The sequence below is a fragment of the Hyposmocoma kahamanoa genome, unplaced genomic scaffold (genome assembly GCF_003589595.1).
Source record: "Hyposmocoma kahamanoa isolate Upper Pololo Valley unplaced genomic scaffold, ASM358959v1 119, whole genome shotgun sequence".
In the NCBI taxonomy this organism is placed as follows: Eukaryota; Metazoa; Arthropoda; class Insecta; order Lepidoptera; family Cosmopterigidae; genus Hyposmocoma; species Hyposmocoma kahamanoa.
Genome location: NW_020653409.1, coordinates 852,009 through 868,323, shown reverse-complemented (window position 1 = coordinate 868,323; position 16,315 = coordinate 852,009). Strand labels below are relative to the sequence as shown.

Sequence of the window (16,315 nt, the reverse complement as noted above, 5' to 3'; positions counted from 1 at the left end):
CATTCTAATTAACCTGTTATCTTAAGTCAACTAGTTTTTTTACTAGTTCAAATAAATAAATCGATAATACACCTCTTAGGTTTTGCGCGATTCCCGCCTAAAGAGGTCTGACGAAAATTCTCTTCAAAAATACGTCACGACAATAATGTGTGTTATTGTTTGGGCTGGTGATTTCGGTGTTTATTTATTGAAAACAAACCGTAAGTAGCGGTTTTTAAGTTTACCTTGAATATAAAAGTTTATAAACTATACTTTAAGGAGTAATTTCATGGTAAACGTTAGAACCACTCAAACGGAATATTATCATATTTATCCAAGTACACCAAAAATTTCATTAGTGCTTTTTAAGTACAGGATTTCCGGTGTATTACTGCATTTTATTTGAGATGTTTTTGTTGGTAGTACGAAGGGTATTTATTTAGCAATGCAGAATAATAATTTTTATTTATAAAAACTTGTATTTAAACTGAATGCTTTTCTAATTTGCGAAACCAAATAGCCGCCATTTTGCGGTAGAAGGAGCGCATCGCGTGAGCGGATAAACACCTTTATTGAACCTTGATTTTTGTTTTACTTTGTTACACAATATCAAGCTTCTCTTGAGTTACACTAAGAAAATTTGACTATTGCACATGAGAGGAAAGTTAAATTTAGCACTTTTTTTCAAGATACCACAAGTCACACAAGTGTTGTGTGACCATCACTGTTACGCTACGCCTGATGGTTCAATTGTCCGTGTTCCACCGGTGGTGCATCCCGAAGTGAACGTGTTAAGATTCCGTTTGAGACTAAAGCAGATAAAATTGTATATATTTTTTGTTGTTTATAATGTTGGAACATATGAAGAGAAATGATACGTTTTAAAAAGTTTTCACTACAATTTCAGTTACAAAGTAATAAAGAAACAAATGAATTTGACTTTAGGAAATTTAGTTGGTAGATGTATTAATTTAAATCAATGATGTTGGTTTTTGACTTATATGTTTTACTTTCACTTCAACTAGGGATGCACATTACCAATCGATTTTTATGAAAATCGATTCAAGTGCACTTAATTTCCGAGAAACTCTGAGATTCGAACCCAAGGCTTCTGCTTGAGAGGCAGTAGGTGAAACCGTTACGCTACTATGACTTTTTGTATGGTTTATATTATTACATTTTGGTACAATTAAAAACTTTTCAAAGTAAGATATTTAAACAAGATTACAATTTAAATTGACACAAACATTAGCTTTCCAATTTTCACTTCGTTCGAAGAGGGCTCGCTAATGAAAATTGCTAGAAAACTTTTATCTCTTTGGATTAAGACGCTTGTTAAATTTTGTGAAAAATAATGTTGTTTTACTTCGCCGTGGCAGGTATTACAATGTCTTAAACGGTTTTGAACTACTAACCTTTACTGATACATTAAGAAATGTGTCGATAAACTTTTTTTAATGATGTCAAGTGACGGAAAGCTACACGTCTATCCATAACAGTTGCAGTGCCACTCAGAGCTTTAAATCGCAAAGATCTGAGAGACATTGCCACTGCGTACAGCACCGCTAGACATAAGTTGACAAGTCTCATATGCCTGTAATTTCACCAGCACACGTACCCTTCAGAACCGGAATGCGTAATGCCCACATTACTGCTTGGTGGCAGAACTGGGTAAGGTGATAGTACTTCCCTGGATGAACTCTTTACAAGAAGCTACCAAAAACTTATCTAATCTGGTTTAATAAAGAAAGCATCGCCATACTCCCGCTTTTACTTTTCCAAGATCAATCGAGCAATTGTATTGATTGAATTGTTATAAAAAGGGCTAAAGGAAAAAATCCAACAAAAGCAACAAAAGGAGCGCTTTGAAACAAAATTGCAATAATAATGATTTATAGAGGGTGTAGCGGTGTTCTGTGTTTTGCTACAGCAGCAAAGGTACGCCTTTTGAGCGGAGCTCACATTCTTAAGATTTATTCCTTGGTTGCTTTACGTTGAACCTGAATGTTTTATAATTTTTTGGGGAAGCGAATGTTCTGGTCTACTTTGAACGCAATTGCAGTAGAACTGTTTGTGAATGAGTTCGTCCAGGGAACTGCACTCTAAAGGGTGAGGCCAGACGTGCGAAATCTTTTGAATTGTGAGTCGCGTCATTTACGCTGCTTGCGTCCGGTTTAAGCCGCACGACGACGCGAAATATGGTGTAAGTACGACCGAACTTCGGTCGCACTGTGTAGAAAGGAGTGAGTGAGTATTTATTGGCAAGTGGTAGTGCTTTGCAAATTGATCTGGATGTTCCATTGACTTACAAATAAATGGACGACGGGTCTAATACAAAAACCACGAAAAAAATGTCCCAAGTCAACCCATTTAAACGTAGTGACATGTAAAGGAATATGAAAAAGCTAAAACGTTGAATTTAAATTGTAATGTCATCGCAGTACTGTCTAATTTTGCTTGCTTCGCTGTCAGTCGAACAAACGAAGACTAGAGCGTGAATGACGCTCTGTATACGATTTTAACGCCCTATAAGTTCGGACACTTTTTAGCGCGGACCCGACGTCCATATAATTGTAAGTCAATGGGATGTTCACATAAACTTTCACATGGTATATGAAACTGCCCACACTTTTATATTTCCGTACTTATTGCATGGTTGTACCCAGTTTGCTTTCTTTTTCTAGGATCATCTAATGCTAGTTTTTTTTTACGTTATGTAATCAGCAAAACCGTCGCCTATGAACGCCTATAACACCAGGAGTATTACGAGTGCGTTGCCAACCCTTTTGGACCCTTTTCAAACCCCTTTTGAAGGACTCCATTCTGTATTCCTTTGGGAAAACCCCGACAGGGAGTTTATTCCACGGCCTAATTGTACGTGGGAGGAAGATCGACTCGGTTCCAGAGCGTGAGGATGGACTCCCTGCCGATGGCGAGCGGTGCGATGATAAAATGTTGACGTTGGCATCATTGCACACAGTTCTTCAGAACATTGGCCATTGTACAGGCGATAGAACAGGCATTTATTGATATATTTAGTGGAACAAAGAACCGCTTTTCTTTTTCATCATTTCTCATATTTTCGTACCAGTTTTCTAATGTGTGTACGCACTACTTCTTTGTTCATCGGATGAACTCAATACGTTATGATTTTCCGGTGGCAATATAAAAATGCAACAAAGCGTGCATCCATCAAGGCGATTCCTGTGCGGCAATCCGTCTTTTAAACGCATGCAAATAGATCGTGTGAACACCCCGCTGTCTATCCGTTTACAATCGAATACGCTAAAATGTGCAGGACAATGCCGTGTAAACGGAGGCTTACGTAACTTGCTTCATAAATGCATAATATTAATAATAGGTACAAATGGCTTAAAAACAAATGAATAGTCTGGCGCCCCAACCGGATTTCAGTCGAACGTACACTACGAGACTCAAAAAATGTGACTCACAAAATCACATTCGTCTGGTCTCACCTTAAGCTACTCTAATAGTAAACAAGTAAACAAATTAACAACGCACACACTCAACATAGCTCTGCACTAGGGAAACCCTGAGTCGCGGGTGCCATGGACACACACATAGACAACCACAAATTTCACCCAAACTCACGAGAGATATAAATTTACGCCATACAAATATTTCTCCCGACCCGGGAATCGAACCTGAGACGGCATGTAACGGTTCGGCCACGGAGGCAGTATATAGATAGTATAATAGATCTATCTATCAGTTAATTGCTCTAACAGTGAAAGAACTGCCACCTTATCTATTTCTACCACCAAGCAGTAATGTATTAATTTTGAAGGGTAGGGGGGTGCTGGTGAAATTACAGGCACATGAGACCTATCAACCTATGTCCCAGGCTGACGGGAACAGTGGCAATGCCCGTCAGATCTTTGCGATTTAAAGCTCTCAGTAGCACTGTAACTGCTACTGGCAAGCGTGTCCCTATTTGTTAATTTTTTTCTTCTTAGCGAATGATAGTCGAAATTTGCAAGAGGACGGCAGGTGTTCACCCTCTATGTATCTACGTCAGCACAAAATTGATGGCTCAAGCACTACGCACAGTCTTTCTTAATGCGCATAGCCCGGGAATGGTACACGATATCTTATCTATCCATACATTATGTATAACCAATATCTATATAGACATGATTGTATTGTCAAGTCATGGAACAAAAGTTGCTCTTCATGCCATTAGTAATATAGTCCTGTCAGGTTGTTAGAATTATTTAAAAATAACCCTGTATATAGATCGATACAACCTTGTAAGAGCGAAACAAGTCACAGCTATAGATTTTTGTCATCCAAGTACGCAGAAGCTATATAATACGTTAGTGTTAAGTATTTTTTCACTATGGATTTTAAATTGAATATTGTTGCGAATCCGGCTCGAAGGACCAATGTTGGGTCCCAATGAGATCTATAATTTAAGAGGACTATATTGACAATAGGACTGGTATATTTTCCGTCTCAATCGCACAGCTTGGCTTTTAAATACAATGTTTTATAGTAGGGTCGACATTCGCCAGGGTCGTGATAAGGCGAGTGCCGCTACGCTACCGCTGCTTGGCGTGACGTCACGTTAGGCCATGTCGTCCTCTCGCACGTCTCGTAACGAGCGCGTTTAGGACAGGTTCGCAGCAAATATCAATCGCCTCAAAACCCGAATTACTGAAGAAGGAACGCTATACTGTTTGAGATGTACTGAAAAGTGGATGAACAATTTAGAAACCGACTACATTAATGTGTTTTTTTATGATACCAAGTAACAGGACGAACAAGTCGTGCACCTGATGGTAAGCGACACGCCTGTCCATAACAGCTGCAGTGCCACTCAGAGCTTTAAATCGCAAAGATGACAAGATCCATGTGTCTGTTATTTCACCAGCGCCCTTACCCTTTCAAACAAGAACGCAGTAATGCTCACGTCACTCTTTGGCGACTGAAATAGGTAAAGTGACTGTACTTTCCTGGACGAACTCTTTCACAAGGAGCTCTATTGCACTGATGATGATGAATTTCCAAAGTGGTCTTTCCGGTAATCGAACCCGGGTTCTCCTCAACCAGTGCCCACAGTGCAAACGGTTGAGCCACTCAGGTCATACGTATGTATGTCTGATCCCAATGTCTTCAAAAGCAGAATATATAGGCATCTTTTTGGTTATCTCTGACTAACAATCTTGATTGTGATCAAGAATGAACCCCTATTTATTATTAATAAAAGAAATTGAATTGCCAGGGCACGACTAAAACTTATATTCCTAAATTGAAGTTACTCTATAACATTTCCCTTTTCCCGGATCAAGACGTCAGCACTTTACGTCTCGAGGGAATAATTCAAACCGCGTCCTCCAAAATTCATTCCGTCAATATATACGCTATATTATTGAAATGTTTTAACGTTCTGCTTGAGTGTACTCCAAAAGGTTATGAAAATTGTCTTACAAAACAAGGTTAAAAAAGATAAAAGTTATATGTATAAAACACGTGTTTATAAACATCAAACACTAAGAAAAATTCCTTTGATGAGGCTTAATTCGAACCAGCGCTTTCAGTATAACCGCTCACGCGATACATGCAGCCGTAGGCGCATACCACACCTAGAGGTGCCGGTGATGATTTTATACCGGTTTATCGGATATCGAAGTTATAACAGGTAAAAGAACTAATACTAATTGCTATTTCGGTAACTACTCTAGCAAACCATAAAGTTTTTAATGCCTGGGTCTGTCATTTAAAAAAATAAACAACTTTAAAAATACGTCACGACAATCGTGTGTGTTATTGTTTGGGCTGGTGATTTCGGTGTTTATTTGTTGAAAATATACCGTAAGTAGCGTTTTTTAAGTTTACCCTGAATATAAATGTTTATAAACTATACTTTAAGGAGTAATTTCATGGTAAACGTTAGAACCACTCAAACGGAATATTATCATATTTACCCAAGTACACCAGAAATTTCATTAGTGCTTTTTAAGTGCAGGATTTGCGGTGTATTACTGCATTTTATTTGAGGGTATTTATTTAGCAATGCAGAATAATAATTTTTATTTACAAAAACTTGTATTTAAACTGAATCCTTTTCTAATTTGCGAAACCAAATAGCCGCCATTTTGCGGTAGGATGAGCGCATCGCGTGAGCAGATAACGTGTCTAACGCTCTCCCAACCTGAGCTGCGGAACAAAACAGCATTCCATACGAATTTTTCTGTGTTGCAGATTGAAAATCTAAACTATATAGACTATGCGCGAGACCTAAGTTCGGGAGTAAAACCAGGTATTCACACTATGATATTTATTTGGATGACTGAGACACACATACATGCGTGCCCACATAACATTTATAATAAAACTACTCACAAATACAGTATAAATCACATCACACTTAATTCACTAACATATATTAACAGAAACATAACAACATGTTCACAATATCGCAGTCAACTCAAGTGGCTTCCCATTCGTCTCTGTACTGTCTCCGTTCTCTATAATATTCTACACAACCCCGGGTATCTGAAAGAGCGTTTCAGTTTTATCAGGTCCAGGATAAGCCCTGCCGCTATCTCGTTATGTCCCAGTTGTCTTTTTCCATCCTTCAATTCCGGTTTTTATTCTCACTCCTTCACTGTTCATGTGGATTACGTCATTTTTTAAGCTACTGTTCGTTCTGAGAAGAACAAGCAAGAAACTCTAGAGATTGCTCTTTTCCAATAAACTTAAATGCTATAGAATACATTATGAATCATATTTGTGTGGAATCTGGACTCACGTTGTCTTTCCATACATCTTTATCTAACACGTAGTCTACAATTTTGTAATATGACTTTACAATTAAAATAATTTTAATGTAAGTTTTAAACTTAGGAAATGGTAAACTTAATATATGCTCCGGAGGAACACTATTTATCGTTAGTTCCATCCATTTTTGTTTTGTTGTGCACGTAAAGCCGTTATTGTAATTATTGTCTCCTGTATTTAGGTCTGCAGGAAGAAATTTCTGTTAGAAATAAGCAGTAACTTTTATTTGTGTTTTCCTTGTTACTGAATGTGTTTTTGTTTTTTCTGTACAATAAAATAATTATAAATCAAAATTTACACAGTATAATTATAATTCAGATATTGGAAGAAAGAAAGAAAATACATTTGATATACAATACATACGACACTCTAAATGCAACTAAAAACTCAAGTTTACTTAACATTTAACAATTATTTAAATAAGTACCGACTGAACCCTTAATTATAACAAAATGTAAAGTAATCCCAAGCTAATAATCTATCCCGTATCTTAACACCGGTTTAATCACACGCTTGGGACGGGTCTCTGGTGGCTCCGGTGTCAAGGGTAGAAAGGAGTACGAAGAGTAGAATTGTCCAACCGAGCGTCTGCCACACGCCTCTCGCGTATCTCGTCTTATCCTCCACCATCATTAGCAACATTCGCAACCACGCCGACTGAGATGCGATATTCATCATAGTTTTGATTAATATCTTTAGGACACGGTACATCAGACAAACGGGATTTGCGCCTAATCTGATCAATATGTCTTCTTAAGAACCATCCCTATTAACTACCGTACCATTGAACCATTTGTTGGAGCCACCGTAGCTTCTAGCGGCTACTGGGTCCCCGGTTGCGAGCGTTCGCAGCGCGCCCCGTGCATGCTTTGTTTTTGGTTTATGACGACTTTTTTCCGAAACGCCATATTTTACAAAAAATAATTGAATATCATAATAGTAAAACATTGTGATGGTCAATAAACCTAATAAATGTAAAATATTAGCAAACTATACAAACTATATAAAAAAAATATTTTCTTCAAATTTGAGTTGGACCACTATCTGTAGTGGTCCAACCAAGATATATAATCATCGAAATCGGTTAAAAAATCGTAATACAAAAAAACCAGTCGAATTGAGAACCTCCTCCAAGTTTTTGAAGTCGGTTAAAAAAGATAATTCGTTTCTCTGCAAAACACAAGTTTTGTCAACAAACTTTGAGATAATGAATCATTACCGCAGGGCCGACTACATAGATTATGATATACGGCAAAACAAAAACAAAACTTGATAAGCAATACAAAAATATATAACTTAGTTCTTTGACCTTTTTCTTTACGTTATCTACACAAACAAGAAAAGACAAGTAGGCACCTACATCGTAAGTAATTTGTATTCACATTGCGCACACTAAGAGTAAATTGAATAAGGTAATGACGTTTGGCATTCTTAGAGACGCGGAATTTGTCCCTAAACTCGTCTAATTAGACCCGGTATGTCGTCTCGTGTGCCTAACTGGGTGGCCATAAGGTACCTAAATTGTAGGATAGTGAACAATGCCCTAAACTATATCCTTAAAGGTGGTTCGTGCGCTGTAGTAGGACCTGTATCGGTTGATACAGTACATTGTATATTTGTCTATAATGTTTGAACCGTTATACTTATTTAGTTTCACTGCTCACCGGTAGATGGCATTAATAATATTCTGAAACACTCAGGTTGTTTGGTAACAGCTTAGTACAAATCAAGCACGTAGGTTTCCGCGATTACTGTAGATCTAAAATCTGGCAGTCATCCGTGACCTTAGGACTTGTGCAAAGCCCGAAACGTCAGTTTGTTGACTCTTTTTTTCTACAAGTAGTGCAATACCACTCTCTCTCTCTCTCTCTCTCTCGAGTCTCGAGCTTGAAATGTCTCAAGAGAATATTCAGTCCATATTTCGCTGCCAGAGTTTCGTCACTAAATAATGTGTTCTTATATCTGTTAACGGAACAGATAAAAGAACCGATGGGGTCACAGTATTCTCGAGTGACGACTGCGTACTACAAGACGACCACCAACAAGTTGGACCGATATACTGATGAATGTCTCCGCCATCGGGGCAGCGGAGAGGCTATAGACTTCTACCGGTGGTCTTCTCGGGTGCTCTATTGGGAGGGATCCGGGATAAGCTTTGCGCACCAGAACCCACCCTGGGAGGAGCAACGTCTTCATCCTTCCCCTACTGGCGGCTGCCAAACTTACTGGTTAACGGAGCACCCGCTACATTTATTTTATATCACTAACCTACGTTAACTTTGTAACCACTGCACAATTTGCCATACAAATATTTTACACGACCTCTAGAAGGTAAAAATACAGACCGTTGTGAATTAAAAGCTAAAGATATATTTGAGATTTTTTTGTGAAATAACTACCACACTTTTTTATTATGGTTATTAATACAAAGATCGAACACATAGAAAAACTTTTTCGACCCGATATGACTTGCACCGACGACAATGCTGCATCACACAGCATGCATCACTCTTACCAGCTTTAAATTTTTTTTCACAAAATTCGGGAAACTTAAAATATTAGTAAATAAATGTGGCTGTTTACAAAAATAACTGAAAATGACCAAAAAATAAAGTTGACATAGTTTTCATTGGAGGTATCGAGATAGCGGATGGGGTCAAAGAATTCTCGAGCGTACCGGAATACGCAGCGTGGGAGACCGGGTAGTCTGCACACAAGGTGGACCGACGACCTGGTGAAAGTTCTGGGAATCCGCTGGATGCAAGCAGTACAAAACGTCGACAAATATATATTGCTTCGAACTCAGACGTTTCAGTACGAAATTTAGATAATTTTTTTAATGGGATATTATCCTATACCTCTCCGCCGCCGGGGTAGTGGAGAGCATATAATTCTACCGGTAGCTTTGTCGGGTGCTCTAATGAGAGGGAAACCACCTGGAAAGAGCTGTTTATCACGATAAGTATTTTAAAAAAAATCAAACCTTCCAGAATCGTGAACACCCTACACCCGCGTTGATACAGCGCGTCCCAATATGAATCGATATTTGCAAAACTATTCGTGATTCAGAATATTTGTCGAATCTGTTAAACAGCGACGCGACTGAAATTGTAATCAGTGCACGGGTTTGTTTGCTTTATGTACTTTTTATTACGAGGACTGAAAATTCAATTTTCTTTACACATTGTAGTATTCTTTATAAGTAATTTCACTGCGTAGTAGTTTAATGGTTTGACCTGACGCCTATCCAGCAGATGCTGTGAGTTCGAATCCGGCTCGCACCTCTCAGTTTTTCGGAATTTATGTGCGAAATTTGAACTATTCGGTGAAGGAAAGTATCGTGATGACACCTGCACGTCGAAGAGGTGTCACAATTCTCGGAAAACGCGTTAAGTCTCCAATCCACATTGGGCCAGAGTGGCGGACTATGGCCTAAACACTCGCTTGAGAGGAGACCCGTGCCCATCAGTAGGACATATAAATGGGTAGATGGTTAGGTTTAAAAAGTTTGTAAACCCTAATGAGCCGTGACCAGGTTCACGGCAATAAAACGAGAAAACTTCAGGTCCACGGAAATTTATTACAAGTCGATGGTAAAGAGAAAAAAGAGGCTGTAACAAAAAAGGTATATAAAAACAGGTACAATACTACAAAGCACTTCCTGACATAATTACATACGGATATGCTTATGGATGAATATAAAGTAGACACTTAGCCCAAAAAGGCCGAGTTATACTGAATTACAAATTGTTATCAAACTTGGCACATGATTATAGCTATTACAAATCTGGTAAAGGGATCAAAATTAGACCCAATTGAAATTTAAAATTAGAACAGGAAGTGACGATGGAACGAAACAAAATCAAAATGGCGAGGCGAAGGAATTAAAGAACGATTCAAAATTTAAAAACGAGTGGCCGGGAAATGAAGAAAAGGCGATAAAAAGGTAGGATGACGATGTAAGGTCACATCGTCACAGGTTGGTTTTAATTTCACTGGTGATAAAATTATCTGTTAGTGTAGAACCCTCCTGGGTAGATCATCATCATCAATTCTTAGCATACGTTTCTTCTAAAGTAACGTTGAGTCAACATGAAGAACCAAGTATACTCCAATAATTTAACAATATAACAATAGTACCTACATTGTGACAGGGTGACAAGCGTAGTGGCAATGCCCCTCTAATCATTTAAGAGCTCAAAAAAGTTTTGACGTTGGCTCCGCCCAAATTTGGGAAACAAATATATGCCTGAAGTTCGTGTGACATGCGACAGGAGATGTTGAATTTTGCGCATTAAAAGTACCAAATTCGTTTTAGCGGAATAACTCTAAAACTAAAGGGATTAAAAAAATCCGTAGTGACAATTGTCGATCATGCATAAATATAATAAATTATCTAATTTTTGTCCTAATAACCTGTAGCATTTCGAGGATAAATCGAAAAAATGTGAAAATTAGAGGTCATTTCGTGAGTTTTATCTGTCGAGGAAACTTTATTGTTTTATGTTTCTGATTAATGTCTATGCTTGAATATATCGTGTAGTTACTCATACAATACTTTATTTTTAACTTTAAAGTGGATATACCCCTCTAAAATCAAATCGAAGATTTAGAATTTTTCCTCTGCTCCCTCTTAAAACACAGAGTGATAATGCAACTGCTATGGCGTGTTCGCTTGCCACCAGACGCACTACTTGTATCTTAAAAAAAAATAACTCCATTACACATAACGTTTAGTAACTGACAATTAGTGTTGGGAGTTAGGTCTTAGTATAATGGCGAAGAGTTCTTCAACGCTTCTGACGTGCTACAGTCTAGCATGTTAAAAAAATAAACGAACACACATAATTATTCGAGTTCCAAAACTTCCATCAGATTACTAAATACTTAGCACAAAATAATAAATTATTACATAGATTTAAATTTAATAATTTTAATATTCATGATATTAGTTTGTTATAATTATTAATACAAAGTCGAACACTCAGAAAAAATTCCCTCGATTCGACCGGATTCGAACCGACGTCTTCTGTGAGAAATCTTAACTATTTCGTCACCTTACATAGATATTAATATAACACTCACAGCACTATCCACAAACAATGACACCACAACGCCTATCCAGGTTCATTAGTGAATTTATATGGCTCTGCAAATGTGATCTATTTGTAATAGATTAATGTAACACGACTTTTGTTTCTGGGTTATCAATATCATTTTCCTAATGGTTCTAACATTAATAAATGAAGAAATACTGCCACCTTACCTATTTCTGCTGCTAAAGAGTGCTGGTAAATTACAGGCACATGGGACTTGACAACTTAAGCCTCAGGGTGACGGGTGTAGTGGCAGTGCCCCTAAGGTCTTTGCGATTTAAAGCTCTGAGTAGCACTGCAACTGTGATAGACAGGCGTCTACCCTACCAATAAGCGCACGATATGTTATTTCCGTCACATGAAAATATAGAATTGAAATTCTTGTTTTGGGTTTACTATTCCCAGAAGTCTGGAGTTAAAGTTATTCCAGTTTGAATTTTTGGGTGTTGTGTGTTACGTAATTGAATAAAATATATTCGATTTATTATTATAACAAAATAAAGTACAGAAGCCTTGAACAGAATTAATATAAACTAAATGGTGCCGTGGGTTTGTGCCACGACGAAAGTTCTGAGGAAATTATTTTTTATACTCCTATGGTCCAAAGGCATGAAGTTAAGCCATAACAAAAAAACTGTGTTAATTAATACATACCACAGACTATGGCACTGGAAATTCGGACACAAATTGTTTTTCGGGAACTCGTTTGTTAATTTTACAACCTTTTTCTCGTGTGCCATTTTGGAGAAGGAGTTATCTACTTTTTTTTTTTGTAATGAAGTAGTTAATCTCTTATTACAAATCGGTTGTATCAGTACATTTGATATTACGTAAACTAACTAATGTGGACTATATCTATACGTAGGTACTGAAATTCTTTTTTTGGCGGCTAAATGTCGCTTTAACTTAAAAAAATGGAAAAGGGACAGTTATAGACATCAGTCCGGTTACATAATATCTTTTTTTTTTCATCTTCTAAGCTAATTAGTATTACAGTTTCTTTTAAATATGATTTTATATCCAGACTTAGATAGGCCCCTATTATAATTAGAAAAACCTAATGAATTTATTTTAATCAAACTTGTAATTAAGACATTTGAAGACGCTAACGAATTCTTTTGACTATGATTTTGCCATTGTTCTTTTCGGGTCTCTTTTTGAAACATAAAAGAACATTATATTTCAAATCAATAGTACATTTTTACGTAGATTAATATGTAGCTACGGAAATAGTCAGCAATGTAAATACCACAAAGCAAAGTTTCAAGAGTATATCCAGGGCTCTGTCACTCGCTCAAGGTTACGCGATAAGTGCCTTATGCTGACTGCGCCGGCGTCGGCGCAAGTGCGTGCGTGCGTACGTACGTGTATGCGTGCTTGCGTGCGTGCATACGTGCGTGCGTACGCGACTTGCGTGAATAACTTTTATTCCAGCTCTTTGCGCACGTTCTAGTTTTAACAAAGTCTTTTAAATATTTAGTTCTTAGAAGTTCAAGACAAGAGCAAACAACGGAATTTGGTACGCATGTATGAGCAGCAACAGAGTAAGAGAGAGGTGGCTGACCGGATGCATTTATAGAAAAGGTGATATATTTTGTTTTTTCAACATTTAATGTTAGCAAGTTCGTTCTCAACCAGAGCATAACTGCCCTAAGAGCCGATTCAGCGATCACTTTAGCTTCAGTCCAATTCGACCCAGAAACTATAAGAGCTGTGTCATCTGCATAAGTAAAAATTTCACAATTTTTTAGTGATAATCTGCAGAGCTCGTCAATGTACACCTTAAACAGCATCGGGCCCAAAATACTGCCCTGGGATACGTATGTTTATGTAGTATGTTTTCCAGCTTATTAAGGAGACTTGGAATTGAAACAGTGTCGAAGGTCAAGAAAAATCCCAATACACTTTTTTTTCTCGTCAAGTTTTTTGGTTATGGATTCTTATAAACAGATAACAGCATCCTTAGTAGATATATGGGAACGGAAGCCAAATTGGTTAGGCGATATAACTTCAAATTTGTTGAGGACGCTGTCTAACTTGCTGTTCATGATTCTGTCCATGACCTTCGAAAAGAAAATTATATTCTCGTTAACATAATTTGTATTATTTTCCGACGTATTTGTTACGATGATCCTTGACGGAAAAAACAATATTTGTACTGTTACTTATTGGCAGCAGTATTTTGTTACAAATCAGTGGAAAGGTTGCTGGAATACACACAATTATATTTTGATGAATCAGTTTAATTTTTCCTTTTTCTGGACAAACACTCTCTTCCTCTTCCCCGCCAAAGTACTCAAAGGAACTTTTGGAACTGGTACCACCATCACGTGTCCACAATCGCACCTCCGGCCAAAGAACTAGAGCGTATCCCCACTCTGTAAGACCACGCGACAACCTGCAAGATGTGGAATGGTCTCCTTTTTTGAAATATTTTCGTAGCATTAGAGCTTGTGAAAGAGTTCGTCCAGGGAAGTACTGCCACCTTAACTATTTCTGCAGTAAAGTTAAATTACAGGCACATCAGCCTTGTCAATTTATATTTCAAGGTGACGGCCGCAGCGGCAGTGCCCACAACTGACAACAACAACTGCTTGTTTTATCTCGTCATTTGGTGTCGTAAAAACAATCCGTTCTTCAAAAAGTAAGTCAACTAAGCTCGGAAATGCTGACAATGCATAAGCAAAACCTCTGATCTTGAAGATGTCCAAGGGCGCACGTCTGTTCGTTTGATTCTTACTGTACCTATATAAAAAAAAACTTAACAATAACCAAACACTGTACTTTAGCAGCACCGGCAGCGTTACCGGTAACTGCAATATTTACAAATAATTATATTATATTTGTATTCAATTGATATTCAATTACTTTTTATGAAATTACTCCACTAATTTATTGTAATTATTAATACAAAGAACAAACACTTAGAAAAAATGTCCTAGATCCGGCCGAATTCGAATCGACGTCTTCTAGCATACCGTGCCAGACGCTATGCCAACTAAGCAACGAAACACACACACACGCACGCACGCACGCACGCATGCACACAAATACAGACGAATTGATAACCTCCTTTTGTTTTCGTCGATTGTCTATAACGACCTCGGTGGCCTAACGGCTTACACTGCGGGCGCTGAATGCAGAGGCCTCGGGTTCGATTCCCGGTAGGACCAATTCGGCAAATGAACTTTTTATATTGGTTCTGGTCTGGGTGTTCTGTGAACTATACCAGAGTGAATTCCGTTACTCTGGTACTCATATTACAGGAAATTCCTAAGTTGGAGACTAGCCAATTAGTGTGGTTGTTTTCATTAAATCTTTTTTCTAATTCCTAATTCTAATTTCTAAGTAAGTTATAGGACTAAATACACGTTTGACACTTGCGGCGTGAACGGGCTTCGTAAAATGAGGTGTGCAGATAATTTTGACCCCACACGATCCCAAATAAGTGCCGGTCAGTTTCATCCGCAAATTTTAGAACGCCTACGTTCACTCCAGACTAGCTTACCATATAGTACTTTGGGGAAACTATGTAAACATAGATTTATTACTATACTTCAAAAGAAGTGCAATAGAACACTGGTTAATTACGAACGAGTAGACTCATGTTAACCACTTTTTAAAAAACATCAAATTCCAATGTTAACTTCGAATATTGCAAATTTGTACGTGAACACTTTTGTCTATTTCCCCCATAAAACGAAACAATCTTATTTTAAACCAATTAAAACTTCCATTTACAATTCTAAGCCTGTACAAGTCGCGGCCCCACTCCATGGCAATTTAAATATATAAAGCATTAACAAACCACAATTATAAATTAATCTCCTTAAAAAATACCTTCTGAAAAATACGTTTTATAAATTAATTGTATAACGATATATATCCTTGTGAAAGAGCTCCGCCAGAGAAGTACTGCCACCTTACCTACTTCAGCTGTCAAGCAGTAACCTGAGCATTACTGCATTTCGATTTTGAAAGATAAGGGTGCTGGTGAAATTACTGGTTCATGAAACTTGTCAACTTATGTCTCAGGATTACGGCGCAGTGGCAGTGCCCCTCAGATCTTTGCGATTTAAAGCTCTGTGGCACTGCAATTGCTATGGACAGACGTATCGCTTACCACCAGGTGCACGACATGTTGGTCCCGCCACTTGGTAGTTATTATAAAATAAAGACTTCCTTTCCCTACCTTTCCCAAAGCCAATTTGAACCTTAATTACATGACTTAAATACAAATTTCAACCAAGTTCGGTTAAGGTCAGTATATTCAGAACATCGACTGTACAAGTAAATGCCACCACCTTTCACCGTCAACGTACTCTGGTGAGTCTAAACGTAACACAGGCATTGGATACTTAAGCTCTTGTGATCCTTCTTGGCAGAAGGGTTCTTTTGACCTCAAAAGTCAAAAGTCAACGGTCTAACTCCAAAAG

The 16,315-nt window shown here is 37.8% G+C and overlaps 1 protein-coding gene across 1 annotated transcript in view; it reads left to right on the top strand.

Annotated features, from left to right (window-relative positions):
• The first annotated feature begins 8,772 nt into the window (after positions 1-8,772).
• LOC113239984 overlaps positions 8,773-16,315 on the top strand; it is a 54,587-nt gene continuing 47,044 nt past the window's right edge. Inside the window, 1 exon segment of the mRNA XM_026477174.1 lies at positions 8,773-9,055. Coding sequence (XP_026332959.1) covers positions 8,773-9,055 — 283 coding nt within the window.